Source organism: Ascaphus truei, chromosome 12, assembly GCF_040206685.1.
Source record: "Ascaphus truei isolate aAscTru1 chromosome 12, aAscTru1.hap1, whole genome shotgun sequence".
NCBI lineage: Eukaryota > Metazoa > Chordata > Amphibia > Anura > Ascaphidae > Ascaphus > Ascaphus truei.
Genome location: NC_134494.1, coordinates 29,684,601 through 29,702,675, shown reverse-complemented (window position 1 = coordinate 29,702,675; position 18,075 = coordinate 29,684,601). Strand labels below are relative to the sequence as shown.

Genomic DNA, 18,075 nt, shown 5'->3' with positions numbered 1-18,075 from the left:
TCCTATTAGAGCTTTTGAACGTTAAATTGCAAATTGTTCTGAAATTAATTACATGCAAACATTTTCATGCTTAATGTTATGATAACCAATTTGTATTTTCCATTAGACAAAACTGTTGCTTCTGACAGCTCATAAGTACATTTTGTATGAATATTTATTGATTTATTTCCTAAACTCAGCAGGGGTGCAGCAAATAAATTTAGTGCTTTCTTTAAATAATTCCCTTTCTATGAGGCAAGATGTCATTTGAAACTTTTTAAATAGGCATTTAATTAGCCTGTATGTGTTGCCTGTTAACAAAACCCTGCTGGGATCCTTAAGAGCTATGTATTCCAAAGAGGCGGTCAATATGCAAAATTGATGACTACACTTTCTTTGTTATAAGACCATGGTGTATTGCTTGCTTATGAAGTCTAATCCAATCATAAATTGCACCCCTGGACCAATCAGAGGAACCAACGCTCTCCATGAATGAAGCTCAAGTGGAGAACTTTGTTGAGCCTTATTGTTGGAGCTGTCACTTTTGAAAGGGCTTTAGGAAGCTGACCACTATAAAACCTAAGATCCAGGAGGGTAGGCAAACACAGCACTGCCAGGCTTACTAGTTGGATTCTTGTTGCAGAAGTCTGCAGAAAAGGAGAGGAGAAAAAAAAACGGTTGGAGGTTTAAAGAAAAGGTATTTGTAAGCCTGGTGAGATGATGTTCCCAAGCCTCTTAGCTCCCCCAGCAGTGTACCCTAATCTTCTGCGACCAACCCCAACCCTGACACTGCCTCAGTCTCTGCAGTCTGCCTTATCAAGTCACTCCAGCTTTTTGGTGGAAGACCTCATTAGGATCAGCCGGCCTACAGGTTACCCACCCCGGGCTGTCCCACCACCCAGCATGTCCCCTCCATCATCAGAAAGTCCCACCAGCATGACAGACAGTGTCACGTCAGACCTGGTCAGCTCAAGAAGAGGATGTCCCTCCCAGACTTCCAGTCCTTCAAACAACAACGATTCGACCTTCCTGAAGTTTGGAGTCCACGCCATTCTGTCTTCACACCCAAGGATAGGTAAGTAAACTCATCCATTACTGAACATTGGGTCTCCTGGCACTACGGGAGTTCGGTTACCTCTAAATAAGAACCATTTAATGATTTAATTCCTAAGATAGCAAATGAGCAGATACTTTTTTTTACCACCACCCCCCCTCAGAAACTCCTATTTCTGAGTTTCTCTACATTTTAGCTGAATAGTAGTTAGTCAAATCAGGAGTCTCATTAAAGTTTATGCGCTTATTTACCATGAGGCAAAGCAGTGCCATTGTATTTTCCTATTTAGCGAACAGACACACCAAACAATAAGCAACATGTCAATTAATATATAGGTTAATGCAGGGTTTACCAGCAATAAGAGGCACTGCATTGTTGCCTCCTTAACATCACGTAATGCAAAAAAAAAATAAAAAATTAAATAAAAATGATGACATATGTTTGATAAATTAATTGGCAATTAATATGGACGCCAAAAATCTACAACCACATTTACAAGCGACAGATTTATAAGAACAACATACGGTAGTATACATATATTAGACGAGCTTTCAAACCTTCTAATCTACCTTCCCCTAAGAAATACATATCTATGGTGCATTTTGATATATACCCCATAGTTCTATTCCCACTTCATTATTTAGTGTAGGGCAATATTTAAAAAAAACGACTATTTCAGTAGAGACTGTGCAAAAAAATAAACTGTGTATCTACTTATGTTTGGGGTTTTTTTTTTTTACATAATATTTCTGTGTATGTTGTGATAACTTGTCTTGTTCCTTTGCTTTCAGAGTGTTCCCCAGCCTTGCTCCACAGTGTCCCTCCGAAGACTTTCTCTTTCCCATATTTTGAAGCATCTTTTCAACCTTTCATCAGATCCTCTTATTTTCCAGGTAGGTCTTCAGCCTCTCTCTTTAACTCCTGACCTTGCAAGCAGTCTGATTTTGCCCCCCCCCCCTCCCTCCCCCTCCTCTACCCCCCTTGTTTCACGCATATCCTGGCCATATTTCTCTGTCCTCCCCTCTGGGTTTTGCTCTGGTTCAGAGGCAGGAAGGAGTAAAACATTCAAGAATCAGTCTCGCCAATTTGATGCCCTATTTAGCACAAGCAGTGACTGCTGACATTTTGCAGCAATTCCCTGATCTACAAATTAGCAGGAATTGTCATGCTCAAAATTTGAGGCGTTTCCCCTCTCACAGAGGAACCTTTGGCATCCCTTCATGGCCTCAGTTTTCCCACAGAGTCAGTGCACTTTGCTACTGATTACCAACAAAAGTTTCAGCACCATGGCCAATTGGCCAGCTCCCTCTGCGCAGCCACACACAGGCCTAGCAGTGCATGTACCATGCAGCTGATCGACACTTACCAGCTATGGCCTAATTTTCCATTAAGGGTCATTCAGTGTTTCAGAATTTTCACAAGACCACATGGTGTGTTCCCTTGTGTGAGATTTTATTCGGTCTATAGAAATGCTCTCTTTCAGCTAAGAAACTATACATCGTCAGTGAAGTTACTGACACAAATACATACATCCTGAAAAGTCCAATTAAAAGATAGCTGGAACGGTCACTTTTTGGCCCTTATAGAAACTATTAATTACTCATTCAGTTTAGCTTTCTTACCAAACTACATTCCCTAATGTTTAAATCACAGTAACACACAGTGACAACCCCCTTTCAACTAATAAAATGATTGCATTGTATCTACTAATTATAAACTTTTAAAAAAAAAAAAGTGCTGTTTATTAAAAAATAAAAAATAAATAAAAAATAAACCATCCTCAAATCTTTGCAGGGGTATGATAATAGAATCTGATTCTATTATCACCCCCAATGAATGCCCTTACAAAAACAACTTGAGCTTTATAAATAGCTTTTCATGTCCATTTAATGAAATGATTTGGGGAAAAGAAACTTCTATCATCAGTATTCCCCCGATGGTCTTGGCATGCAGTTGTGTTTAGTTTGAAAGTGTAAATCTCTTTTGTTCCAATAATATATGGCTTTAGCTGCTTGTCCGCAGTCTTTTTCTGTTAGTTCATTACTACACAATTACCATTCATGCTTCATTAGAGTCTCTGTCTGCCTATAGTTCCCTTAAAGGAGGGTCTCTCTCTTTTTATCATACCAATGCCATTGGGAACCAGTTAATGTGCTAATTAGCTGTACATTTCATTTGTATAAACTGCATTCTTACCTTTTTGTGGGGTTTTTTTTTTTTTTTAAGGAAAGAGGAATGTTTAGCCAAGGAGAATAAGACTGAATAATCAAAAATACTTTCAAATCTACTTTAACCCTAATAATCTGAAACAACTGCTGTACAAACTGAATTGATTACCAACAGGATCGTGGAAGATTATATTGGGACTTTAATAAAGCAGCATGACAGATATTAGAGTTGAAGGGGTGTTGTGGTCCCATTTAAAATGATTTCCCTTTAATGAAAATCATGGTCTATTTAACACAGCCTCCTGGCTGCAGAACTTGAGTAAAACCAGTATAAAGACACCACCAGATTTATCAAACAAAAGGAATATCATTAAAAGCAATCGGAGGTTTTCCTTTGATATAGCTCATACATTATTTTGCCCCATCTTGTAGTTGGGACACTTTCATGAAGAATATGTTACTCGAGCTGTAGAAATTAAGTAATATAAAACTCACTTCTGTTGGAGAGACTTCCAAAGAATGCTATACATACGTTTACGATCTGGTTGCAATATAATAATGATCTGTCTTTCCATTTACCATCCTACAGCCTCATCTTCAGTGGTACCCATACCTGGCACCTTCTCGTGGCCCTTGGCTGCCCGGGGGAAGCCTCGTAGAGGGATGCTCCGCAGAGCGGTCTTCTCAGATGTCCAGCGCAAAGCTCTGGAGAAGATGTTTCAGAAGCAGAAATACATTAGCAAACCTGACCGAAAAAAACTAGCAGGGAAACTGGGGCTGAAAGATTCTCAGGTAAACATCCAACACCTGATCTTTTACTTGTGTAACCCATCAGGGTGCCAACAATATATCATGAACTCTTGACTAATTATAGTTTACATTGTCTTACTTGTCATGATATTAACTTGTAGTCATTGAGAACATCTTGCAAATATTTTAAACACACAGGACATTTGTAAAACACTTAAACTGACTTAAGTTGAAATGCACGTTAGATCTGCAATTCTGTGCCTTGTCCCTCTTCCCTGCCCCCCCCCTCACCTCCGTCCATTTTTTTCTTTTTTGGTATTCCTCAATCCCTCGTCCCCAATGTTATATGCATATTTCAAAATTCTGCAATGTTATCTGTTGTCGTTTTACAAAATAAATAAAAATACAAAATTGGGGGGGAAAATGAACTGCAATTCTGCGTTGCTTTTACTATTATGATCATTAATGATATTAGAAGATGAGTATTTCAACACTTGGTAATTGTTCAGACTATAACCATCTCTTGATTTACACTATTAAATGGTATTAACCATTGTCATAGTTTCTTTTCTTGATGTTTTTTTAAATATTTTTTTTTTATTGCAGGTGAAAATATGGTTCCAAAACAGGAGGATGAAATGGAGAAACTCTAAGGAGAGAGAGTTGTTGTCTTCTGGGGGGTGCAGGGAGCAGACCTTACCCAACAAATTTAACCCCCACCCTGACCTCAGTGATGTGGGTAAGAAGTCTCCAAGAGAGGGGGAGGAGGAGTCCATGTTCCCAGACAGCAGCCCAAGACACATGTCATACCAGTGCTCTGAGCACCACTTAAGGTTGGACACACAGGTACCTTCCTCACCATACAACTCCAGCAGCCCCAGCAAACCCTCAGACTTCTCAGACTCAGAGGAAGAGAAGGGGGAGCAGGAGGAAGAAATCACAGTCTCATAGCTTCTGTTTCTTTCACCAAGGACTCTGCAAAGATGTACAAACAATATTTTAAAGAATGAAAACTAATTGGAGAGGCGTCCTCCTTTTCTGTGTCCCTTTCTCTGCTATTTTGTTTCTCTGAGTTGTGTAGCATTTACCACAAAGCAAATCAACCATATGATACAAAATGAATCACTCCCCTCCTTGTATCTGTTATTTCTCTGTATATTCCACGTTTGCGTTCTCTGTTGCCACACGGTCTAAGTGTATCTGTTTCCAATGGTATGTCTTGTATTAAAGGAATGGTTGACCCTCTTTGATTTAAACTTTGCTGTCTATGCACAGCTTATATGAACTGTACACTATATTGTACAAATCTGCTGTATGGGTATTTTATACCAGTGTTTTTTATACATGTTAAAAGAGTGAATGATTAGATTTTTAAACTAAGATGTAGCTTTTTACTGTTACTTATAACTTATAAAGAAACATTTATTATGTATTGTACAAATGTACAGATTTTAATTATGTATATATAATGAGTCATGCAAATGCCAAATAAAAAGTAGACATTTACGATTCTAATATTTTGTCCAGGATTTATTAATCGTTCATTTTATTTATCAATGATGTATTCATTAGTCGAAGATGGAAAATGCACGAAATCTCTTGCAAATACATTTTTTTTTACATTAAAACACATATTGCAGAATACAGATCTGAGCACAAATAGTGTAACTAATTTAACTACACTAATTAAAAAGAATCCAAAATAGGATTATGGGTTCATTGTGGAAAGTGATGCAAGGATTGTATAAAGACACAAAACACACTTTACTTATTACAGTGCAGGGATGTGTAAAATATATATACTTTCTAAAACGTTGGGAAATAGCTACACAATCCTTACACTTTACAGTAACGTAAGCAATTGAATGTTTCTGCAAAATGTAATCAGGTAATTGTAGCACCTCGTTATTTAACGATAGCTCCAAAAAAAACCTCCCCCTCTGTAACTCACGCAGACTTGTAAGCATGGCAAGTTTTTATGTGCAAAATTAAACTATATGTGCAGTGAAAGTTCTACATTTGACACGGTTTGAAAGGTTGATATTACAGTTATGAATATTTAAAAGTAAAAAAAGCAAAACAGATATTTAATAATCGTGTTTGGGGTACAAGTTGTTGTATTCTCATTTCATTTTTGTAGTCAACATCCAACACCTGATCTTTTAGTTGTTTAACAAATCAGGAGACCAACAATTTACCATTAAACGCATGGCTAAATTCACGTTTTTATTGCCTTATTTGTAATGATATTAACTTGTTTACAAATGTCCTGTGTTTACAATATGTAAAAACTATTCTCAATTAACACATCTAAACTGACTTTTAAGTGAACGTACACTTTAGAACTCCAATTCTGTATTAATGTCAATTTTGTGAAAATGAGTGATATTAGAAGATTAATATTTCGACACCCAGTAATTGTTCAGACTATAACAATCTCTTTTTGTTTGACACTAATAATAGTATTATCCTATGTCAGTTTCTTGATGGGGTTAATAGTTTGCTACTTTTATAGGTGAAAAAAGCAAACCAGATATTCAATAATTGTGCTTGGTGTACAAATTATTGTATTCACATTTAATTTTTCAAGTGAAGAGACACAATGCCATTCACAATTCAGGATAATAAGGGTCATTTAATGAATATACTCTATATAATTGTGTCCTTGTAGTAAGTATTTGTACCAAAGGACTCAGAGTTAAGAAGTCACTGTATTCATCTGCAATACATGCAGTTATGGGACTAATTGCTACAACATACTGCAGCTTCCAAAACGTAAACTTCGTATTACCGCCTTATAATGTGCAGTTTTGTTATAACATAGCACAAAAACACAAATAAAAGAATACATCTGTGAAATGAATATTCATTTCCAATGGGGACTCCATATAAACCAGACGGCAAGAACGTGACAAAATAATTTCCCCTGTAGACTTAATCCTGAGTCTGACTTGATAAAACAAAGTACTGTTCTTCAGAGCTTGTTATTATTGCATTTTGTTATAAGTACAGAAAGGAGGCAGGAGGCAGTTTCCTGCTCCAACATTTCAACATGATCCCAGTTTCATAAACAGAAAATTGGAGAAGTACATTAGACAATGAAAGCCAATCTTTGTCTATATTTTTGCAACTCAGATCATATCCAGCTAGTCTAATAAATATAATTAATCTTATGTTGACATACTCTGTCATTGTTATCTTGCTAAAAGGAATCCCCAGTTAAAACAAGTGATGGCCATAAGAGTGAGTGTGTGAGAGTGTGAGAGTGTGAGAGTGTGAGAGAGTGTGAGAGTGTGTGTGTGTGTGTGTGTGTGTGTGTGTGTGTGTGTGTGTGTGTGTGTGTGTGTGTGTGTGTGTGTGTGTGTGTGTGTGTGTGTGTGTGTTAAACTCCCCTACTGATATGCACCAGCTAAAATATACTATATATAAACTGATAATGTACATATAAACTGATATTTGAAGCAGCAAAACATGTGAAATAGTTTTTTTTTTTTTTTTTTATTTCAATAAATCCGTTCTGTAGTATTAGATCATCTGTCTATTTTTTATTCAACTCATAATGCCATTTTTAATTCGTTTTAAAGCATACTTTGATTTCTATAGCAGGTTTTAACCCCCCCCCCCCCCCCAAGCAGTGCAAGATATTTGCAACAATTTCCGCTTTGGGACAATTTGTTACAAATGTTCCCAGCAGTTTGAGCTGTAATCTGTAACAATAGATAATGTTACCTAAGTAATATATCAATACATTGTAGCTGCTAGGTCACACTGACTGAAGCAGCCATTATGTTAGGCACACCATGAGTATTTTGACAGATTAATAACAGGAGTACCAAAGGATTGCCAGTTTAGGTAAGAATGTAGAATTATACATTGTCACATGCTTAACATGTAACAATAAGAAAAACAACTTTTTTTTAAAAAAAAGATGGAAAGCAGTATTGCTACTTTAACAAAACAGAAGTTGATGTTAAATAGTTCTGGAGATCACAAATTTCCATTGCTATTCATGGAAAATCAGTAACAAATCTATATTACTGGTCGGCAAAGAAGTACAAACCCATGGGGACTGCAATCCCCCCCACTTCTAGTTCCAGTCCCCATGATCCCTTTTGTACTGTAGGTGGGATTTCCCTAATTATGTCAAAGTAATCCATTCTATAATTTACTGCCCATCAATCAATAACATTAAAATGGTAATTAATCTTCACTGTCTTTACTTTTCCATTTTCGTCCTGATCACATTCAGTACTTTAGTGTTAACATAGTTCATAGAAATGTTTATATTTTGAACAGATATGGCTGCAGAACACTTCTTTTGGTCTTTGTGTCTTTTCCAAACCGCAGCCCTTATCCCCACAAAACACTCATATAATACTGTATATGTATTGCATTTCCAGACCTTACTGGCAATGTGTTTTCTTATCCCTTTCGTGGCTTGTAGATCCCTCCAGCATTGAATGGCTAAAATAAGAGTGAGTGGTGATAATAATAAAAGAGTGAGTGTGGATGATAATATGAATGAGTGGTGATAATAATATGAGTGAGTGGTGATAATAATAGAAGAGTGAGTGTGGATGATAATATGAATGAGTGGTGATAATAATATAACTGTGACGGGTGATAATAATGAGTGAGTGGTGACAATAATATAAGTGAGTGGTGATAATAATATGAGTGAGTGGTGATAATAATAGAAGAGTGAGTGTGGGTGATAATATGAATGAGTGGTGATAATAATATAACTGTGACGGGTGATAATAATGAGTGAGTGGTGACAATAATATAAGTGAGTGGTGATAATAATATGAGTGAGTGGTGATAATAATAGAAGAGTGAGTGTGGGTGATAATATGAATGAGTGGTGATAATAATATAACTGTGACGGGTGATAATAATGAGTTAGTGATGACAATAATATAAGTGAGTGGTGATAATAATATGAGTGAGTGGTGATAATGTAAGGCCTCGGACATGGTCAAAAAGACTGTGCTGAGACGCGCTGAGGGGAAACACTATCCCTATCAGCGTGGCTTTAGAGGGCGCTTCCGCATGCTTTCGCAGGCGTGCGAAGGCGTGTGGAAATGCAGGAGACAGGCAAGTTTAAATGTTGCCGCTCATGCAAGCGCAGGGCCGGTCACGTGACTGCCATAAGCCAATAGCAGTTCATGATGTCGGCGCCGTGACGTGGCACGCTTGTCCCGCCTCCCGGCCCGCCTCCCACCCGGCACACAAACGCGCTCGCTAACGCTCATGCAGGGACAAGAAAAATCTCCTGCTTGAGCAGGAGAGCATGAGCGTCAGCGCTGCCCAGCGCCGCTCCCTGCACCATGTCCCAGGCCTAAGGCTGCGGCCCCGCTTCCGCTGAGCTCGCTCATGCTTGGAGAGCGGTGATGTCACCAGCTCTCCAAGCATGAGCATCGGTGTCCTGCAATTTTTTTAGAACAGGAGCGGGGGGCGTGGCTCTTAAGGGGGGCAAGTTATTGGCAGTATAGGGGCTGTCTGTGTCTGTATGTGTGTCTGTCTCTCTGTGTCTCTCTCTCTCTCTCTGTGTCCCTGTCGGTGTCTCTCTCTCTCTCTGTGTCTCTTTGTCTCTTTGTGTGTGTGTGTCTCTGTGTCTCCATTTTCTCTCTAACCCCTTCCCACCCCTCTCCTTCCCCTTTCCCCCCATTGCTCTCTCTCTCCCCCCCATTGCTCTCTCTCTCTACCCCCATTGCTCTCTCTCGCACCCCCCCTGTGCCCTCTCTCCCCCATTCCTTCCTCTCTTCCCTCCTTCCCTCCTCTCTCTCCCCCTTCCCTCCTCTCTCTCCCCCTTCTCTCCTCTCTCTCCCTCCCTTCCCTCCTCTCTCCCCCCTTCCCTCCTCTCTCTCCCCCTTCCCTCCTCTCTCTCCCCCCTTCCCCCTCTCTCTCCCCCCCTTCCCTCCTCTCTCTCCCCCCCCTTCCCTCCTCCCCTTCCCTCCTCTCTCTCCCCCCCTTCCCTCCTCTCTCTCCCCCCCTTCCCTCTTCTCTCTCCCCCACGATTACCTCCTCTCTCACCCCCTCCCCCCGCTTCCACTTCTCTCTGCTAAATTCCATGTTTGTGTTTGGTGTGTGACAGGACATTAGAACACGCCCTCTCTATTCCCATTGGTCAGAGCAGGGTCATGACCCTGCTCTGAGCTCAAAAGTATATGGTGAGAATAATATAAGTGAGTGGTGAGAATAATATAAGTGAGTGGTGAGAATAATATAAGTGAGTGGTGAGAATAATATAAGTGAGTGGTGAGAATAAAATGACTGAGTTGTGATAATAATATAAGAGTGAGTGGTGATAATATAAGAGTGAGTGGTGATGATAATAATGTAGCCCTGTGTAATTTTGGGGTTACATACCTCTCTCCTCCTGTGCAGTAATCCCTGTTAAGAGGGCAGGTTTGCCAGGAGTAATCATGAGGTTTGCCCTCATCCCCTGTGATGTGTATTGTGTAGTGAAGGAAGTGACATCATGCTCTGTGTCCACTTACAGTGACACAGGGTGGTGCCTACTGGAGCTATATATTACGCATCACTTCCTAAAGTTAGTGTGTTGCAGTGTGTTCTGTGTGATGTGCTGCAGAGAAGAGTTGCCGTGTGTGACTATCTGACCCAACACAGTGCCAGGGCTCTGGCAAGGATTGTGGCCCTCCCTTAGGGGAGAGGTGGGCAGACTATTCCCCTTACTGTATTAGAGAGTAAGGGAAGAGCAAGGACAGCTTCTAGGGCCCTGACTAGGAGTGGTGTCCAGGGACTTCCTTGAGGAGGGCAACCTTGAAAATGTGCGGCTAAAGACCGGTTGCTATGAGGTACAGTCTGCCAGTAAAGATGTCAATAAAGATTGCCCTGTTAGAAAGAACCTTCTTGCCTGAGACTGGAGTCATTCAGGGAGAAGCTGCACCTAGGGGTTCTCTTCGAGAGACTCCTCCCTGCTGTCGTGGGGACCTGGAAGAGATGGAGGCGTTGTACCAAAAGTGGGTAGATCTCAGCAATACCTCACGAGCCAGTCCCGGTGTATTCCCCTATACCATCAAGCGGGAGACTCAGGAGTCCTGTAAGCCAGCAGGTGCACCAACCTATATTACATGTAACATGGGACAGTTTCCTCACATAGGGGCCAATACGAGATTGGGTGGGGGTACAACCGTTACAATAATATAAGAGTGAGTGGTGATAAGAGACGAATGAGTGGTGATAATAATAGAAGAGCGAGTGGTAATAATATAAGAGTGAGCAGTGATAATATAAAAGAGTGAGTGGTGATAATATAAAAGAGTGAGTGGTGATAAGAGACGAATGAGTGGTGATAATAATAGAAGAGCGAGTAGTGATAATATAAGAGTGAATGGTTATAATAATAGAAGAGTGAGTGATGATAATATAAGAGCGAGGGTGATAATAATATAAGAGTGGTGATAATATAAGAGTGAGTGGTGATAATAATATAAGACTGTGTGGTGATAATAATAATAATAATAATAATAATAATAATAATAATAATAGAAGAGTGAGTGGTTATATGAGTGAGTGGTGATAATAATAAAAGTGCGAGTGGTGATAATATAAGTGAGTGGTGATAATAATATAAGAGTGTTGATAATAATAGAAGGGTGAGTGGTGATATCAGTGAGTGGTGATAATATGAGTGAGTAGTGACAATAGAAGAGTGAGAAATTATAATATAAAAGAGTAAATGGTGAGTCGGCCGTCCAATAGGAACGCTTCTGCTCCTGCTCCGGGTCACATGGTCCCCAGCTCAAACTGCTATGGAGTCCTGCAGCTCCCGCGCGGGCTGAACACACACTGCTGATGCTGCCACTGCCACAGGACCTCTGCTGACCTTCCTAGATGTCGCCGCGGGCTTCCTCACGGGTCTTCCTCACCTTCCGTCGCTGACAGCATGTAAGTAATGATGTATTTTTCAGCTACCATGACATTACCCGGCGCCGGGCCCACTTCTCAGTTGCCGAGTCTGGGTAATTTCCCGGGTAGCTGAAAATCCGCCGGGTAATGCTGGGTACTCGGTACATCACTAGTGAGTGGTGATAATATGAGTGAGTGGTGATAATAATATAAGAGTGCGTGGTGATAATAATAATATGAGTGAGTAATGATAATAATATAAGAGTGAGTTGTGATGATAATAGAAGTGTGAGTGGTGATAATACAAGAGTGAGTGGTTATATGAGTGAGTGGTGATAAAAAAAGTGCGAGTGGTGATAATATAAGAGTGAGTGGTTATTATAATACAAGAGTGAATGGTGAGAATAATATAAGTGAGTGTTGACAATCATAAGAATGAGTGGTTATTTAAGAGTGAGTGGTGATGATAATAAAAGAGTGAGTGGTGATGATAATAATAGAAGAATGAGTGGTGATGATAATAGAAGAGTGAGTGGTGATGATAATAATATAAGAGTGAGTGGTGATAATATACGTTATTGGTGATAATTATAGAGTGAGTGGTTATAATAATAGAAGAGTGAATGGTGAGGATAATAGAAGTGTGTGATGAGAATAATATAAGTGAGTGGTGATAATAATATGAGTCAGTGGTGATAATATAAGAGTGAGTGGTGATAATAATAATAATAATAGTAATAATAATAATAATAGAAGAGTGAGTGGTGATAATTGAAGAGTGAGTGGGGATAATAATATAAGAGTGAGTGGTGATGATAATATAAGAGTGAGTGGTGATAATAGAATAGTGAGTGGTGATAATCAGTGTTCGACAATCCTATACATTTACACGCCCGGGGCGGGTGGATTAAACCGCCGGGCGAGTAAATATTGGCCCAAGCAGAACACGTGTTTGTTTTTTTAAATTTTCCCCCGCTCGCGCTAAATTTTCCCTGCTCGCGCTGGGAAAAAAAAAAACTCCCTACCTGACAGCCGATTGGCGCGCGCTCCCAGGCTTTGCGGGCGCACGGCCAGGCTCTATATGAGCCCGCCCCCAACGAACGGCCGTTCTTTCTGGCCGGAGTTATGTTGGAGAGTACGAGAGTAAGTACTCTCCAATCCTCCATCCTGCGGCCCCTCTGCTCCTTCCCTGCAAGCCCCCTTACTCCTTCCCTGCAAGCCCCCTTACTCCTTCCCTGCAAGCCCCCTTACTCCCCGCTTCCAGCGCGGGGCAGGAGATGGTAGTGGGGGTGTCCCCCCCTTCTCTCCCTGTCCCGGCTTCCCGTCGATCCCCGCGGGCAGGAGATGGTAGTGGGGGTGTCCCCCCCTTCTCTCCCTGTCACGGCTTCCCGTCGATCCCCGCGGGCAGGAGATGGTAGTGGGGGTGTCCCCCCCTTCTCTCCCTGTCACGGCTTCCCGTCGATCCCCGCGGGGCAGGAGATGGTAGTGGGGGTGTCCCCCCCTTCTCTCCCTGTCCCGGCTTCCCGCCGATCCCCGCGGGGCAGGAGATGGTAGTGGGGGTGTCCCCCCCTTCTCTCCCTGTCCCGGCTTCCCGCGCAGGACTAGAGATGGTCACGGGGGGGGCGAGCGGGGCAGTGGTGGTGCTCGGTCGCGCGGCCTTTCCTATTCTTCCCCGTCGTGTATGCGTGTGTGTATGCATGTGTGTGTGTGTATGTGTGTGTGTGTGTGTGTGTGTGTATGCAGGGGTGTGTGTGTGTATGTGTGTGTGTATGCATGGGTGTGTGTGTGTATGCATGCGTGTGTGTGTGTGTGTGTGTGTGTGTGTGTGTGTGTGTGTGTGTGTGTGTGTGTGTGTGTATGCATGGGTGTGTGTGTGTGTGTGTATGCATGGGTGTGTGTGTGTATGTGTATGTGTGTGTGTGTGTGTATGCATGGGTGTGTGTGTGTGTGTATGCATGGGTGTGTGTGTATGCATGCGTGTGTGTGTGTGTGTGTGTATGCATGGGGGTGTGTGTGTGTGTGTGTGTGTGTGTGTGTGTGTGTGTGTGTGTGTGTATGCATGGTTGTGTGTGTGTGTGTGTGTGTGTGTGTGTGTGTGTGTGTGTGTGTGTGTGTGTGTGTGTGTGTGTGTGTGTGTGTGTGTGTGTGTGTGTGTGTGTATGGTTGTGTGTGTGTGTGTGTGTGTGTGTGTGTGTGTATGCATGGGTGTGTGTGCGTGTGTATGCATGGGTGTGTGTACATGTATGCATGGGTCATTCACCCACCCCAGTCAGTCAGTCACACACCCCAGTCAGTCACGTCAGTCACCCACCCCATCCAGTCACTCACTCAGTAACCCAGTCAGTCACCCACCCCAGTCAGTCACCCACCCCACCCCAGTCAGTCACGTCAGTCACCCACCCCACCCAGTCACTCACTCAGTAACCCAGTCAGTCACTCAGTAACCCAGTCAGTCACTCAGTAACCCAGTCAGTCACTCAGTAACCCAGCCAGTCACTCAGTAACCCAGTCAGTCACTCAGTAACCCAGTCAGTCACTCAGTAACCCAGTCAGTCACCCTGTAACCCAGTCAGTCACCCAGTAACCCAGTCACCCACCCAGTCAGCCAGTCACCCACCCAGTCAGTCAGTCACCCAGTCAGTCAGTCACCCACCCAGTCAGTCAGTCAGTCACCCACCCACCCAGTCAGTCACCCACCCACCCTCTCTGTGTATCACCCACCCTGTGTGTGTGTGTGTGTCACCCACCCTCTCTCCCCTCTGTAACTCTCCCCTCTGTGTCTCTCCCCTCTGTGTCTCCCACACTCTCCCCTCTGTGTCTCCCACTCTCTCTCTCCCACACTCTCTCTCTCTCTCCCACTCTCTCTCTCTCCCACACTCTCTCCCTCTCTCTCTCTCTCCCACACTCTCTCCCTCTCTCACACTCTCTCCCTCTCTCTCTCTCCCACACTCTCTCTCTCTCCCACACTCTCTCTCTCTCCCACACTCTCTCTCTCTCCCACACTCTCTCTCTCCCACACTCTCTCTCTCTCTCTCTCCCACTCTCTCTCTCTCTCCCACTCTCTCTCTCTCCCACACTCTCTCTCTCTCTCTCCCACACTCTCTCTCTCTCTCCCACACTCTCTCTCTCTCCCACACTCTCTCTCTCTCTCCCACACTCTCTCTCTCTCTCCCACACTCTCTCTCTCTCTCCCACACTCTCTCTCTCTCTCCCACACTCTCTCTCTCTCCCACACTCTCTCTCTCTCCCACACTCTCTCTCTCTCCCACACTCTCTCTCTCTCCCACACACTCTCTCTCTCCCACACTCTCTCTCTCCCACACTCTCTCTCTCACCCACACTCTCTCTCTCACCCACACTCTCTCTCTCACCCACACTCTCTCTCTCACCCACACTCTCTCTCTCACCCACACTCTCTCTCTCACCCACACTCTCTCTCTCACCCACACTCTCTCTCTCTCCCACTCACACACTCTCTCTCTCAATCTGGATATCTTATTTACCCTATATATCTTAACTGCCCTATACTACACCAAAATAACCTATACTGCTTTCTTCCAGATCTGACTCAAGCTTCACACGGAAGACATCAGCATCCCCCCTAACCCAGAAGACAGGTAGGGAACACATCCCCTCCAATGTATAACATTGCGGGAATGAGGGTACCTGGACTTTGAGGGACTGCGGATCAGGTAAGATCCCAGGCGGGATTGCTGCTTTAGATATTGTGAAGTGGGGACGTCCAGACACTGGTTAAGGGGTTCAGGAAACTAGTCATTCACACCTGGCTTTTATTTCTAGATCCGACATTTACACACACACACACACACACACACACACACACACGTAACAAGGACTAATTGTAGTATAATGTAATACAATAAATACATGTATGTCAAAAACGAATGTTCTGACTAGGAATTTATTAAATGTATTTTATTAATATATTTTATTTTAAAGCGGGTTGGGGGCGGGACTAGGGGCGGGGTTGGGGGCTGGACTATGGGCGGGTTGGGGGCAGGACTAGGGGCGAGTAGATTTTTGGGTTGGGCAAGTAGATTTTTGGGTGATTTGTCGAACACTGGTGATAATAATATAAGAGTGAGTGGTGATGATAATATAAGAGTGAGTGGTGATAATATAAGAGTGAGTGGTGATGATAATAATAGAAGAGTGAGTGATGGTGATAATAGAAGAGTAAGTGGTGATAATAATATGAGTGAGTGGTGATAATTTAAGAGTGAGTTGTGATAATAATAGAAGAGTGAGTCGTGATGAAATAATAAGAGCTTGTGCTTATAATATAAGAGTGTGGTGATAATAATAGAAGAGTGAGTGGTGATAATATGAGTGAGTGGTGATAATAATATGTAAGTGGAGATAATAATATAAGAGTGACTGGTTATAATAAAGAAGAGTGAATGGTTATAATAACAGAAGAGTGAGTGGTGATGAGTGAGTGGTGATAATAATATAAGCGTGAGTGGTGATAAGAAGAGTGAGTGGTGATAATAGAAGAGTGAGTGGTGATACTCATATTATTGAGTGGTGATAAAAATATAAGAGCGAGTGGTAATAATATTAGAGTGAGTAGTGATAATAAAGTGAGTGGTGATATGAGTGAATGGTGATAATATAAGTGAGTGGTGATAATAATACAAGAGTGAGTGGTGAACATAATAGAAGAGTGAGTGGTGATAAAAATAATAGTAGAGTGAATGGTTATAATAACAGAAGAGTGAGTGGTGATATGAGTGAGTGGTGATAATAATATAAGCGTGAATGGTTATAATAATAGAAGAGTGGGTGGTGATGTAAGGGAATGGTGATAATATAAGTGAGTGGTGATAATAATACAAGAGTGAGTGGTGATATGAGGGAGTGATGATAATACAAGTGAGTGGTGATGATATGTATGAGTGAGTGGTGATAATAATATAAGAGTGGTGATGATAATAATATAAGAGTGAGTGGTGGTGATAATATAAGATTGAGTGGGGATAATAAAAAAAATGAATGGTTATAATAATAGAAGAGTGAGTGGTGATAATAATGTATGAGTGAGTGGTGGTGATAATAATATAAGAGTGAGTGGTGATAATATAATATTGAATGGTGATAATAGGAGAATGGTTATACTAATAGAAGAGTGAGTGGTGATAATATAAGTACGAGTGGTGATTATAATAGAGTGAGTGGTGACAAATCTCCATTAACCCTTTAGCTGCTTGAGTGGCCTACAATGTTACATTTTTCTTTACCAGCTTGAGAGGGGGTCATGGAGACCTGAAGCATTGCTGTGAAGATCTTGCTTTGCTGTATGTCCCGACCTTATTATGTGAATCGATCTCTTGATACTCACCCCTTTGAGTGCTGTGGACATTCTTTTCGGCTGACTTGATATTCGGGGGGTCTTGTTGGTGCTCCCTTATTCTGACTTGCACATGTCATGTTTTTGGATTTAGTCATTTATTACCTCTTTGTCTAACTTTTTTTGGGGGGCTGGTCTATTTTTTTGTTTCAAGTTACATTTTTCTTTAATACGGTACATTACAGTTGAATATTCTTCATCCTTAGAGAAAGTTCTCAAGAACTGTGAGGTATCCGGCTTCAGTAACACCACAGGGTCTTAGCTGCTCAATGCAAGAGAATTTGGATTGCTACCAAGCACTTATCATGAGAGCCAATTCTCATGACTTGTTTGGGATCAAGCACATAAAGGGAGATTCACCAAAGTCTGATGCAGGCTATTGCACCCAGATCCAGCATTAACTGCCATCCAAATCTATATCAAATAGGGGTGCAATACCAAACATTGGCGCATAGCGAATCCCTGCCATTTGTGTGTATTCTTGTTGATGTTTTGTGAAATGCCAATAATTATCATATATATCTAATATTAAAAAGGTACAATCTCGCAAACTCTTGTATAACAAAAACCCATTGATTATTCCCTTTCATTTTAATGCTGTAGGACTTTGGAAATCTAATGTAATGCCTTACTTTTTTGAATTTGTAAAAACATATTTCTTTGCAACCTTACAAAGAAAGAGAAAGAGAGAGGGGTAGGGACAGACAAAAAGTGAGAGAGGGAGACAGAGAGTGATGATATCCAGCGCTCAAAGAAGCTGGAAACCTACCACAGCCTACAGAGAGAATACACTCTGGCACCCTACCTACTGAAGGTAAAAGACCCAAAATAGAGACAGACCCTGGGCCAGTACAGAATAAGTGCCCACAGCCTAGAAA

General features: G+C 41.8%; 1 protein-coding gene across 1 annotated transcript; it reads left to right on the top strand.

Annotated features, from left to right (window-relative positions):
- The first annotated feature begins 696 nt into the window (after positions 1-696).
- DBX1 (developing brain homeobox 1) lies at positions 697-4,902 on the top strand. Its single transcript, XM_075566639.1, has 4 exons — positions 697-1,054; positions 1,825-1,926; positions 3,791-3,993; positions 4,558-4,902. The coding sequence occupies exons 1-4, from the start codon at positions 697-699 to the stop codon at positions 4,900-4,902; spliced, it is 1,008 nt and encodes a 335-aa protein (XP_075422754.1).
- The last annotated feature ends 13,173 nt before the right edge of the window (positions 4,903-18,075 follow it).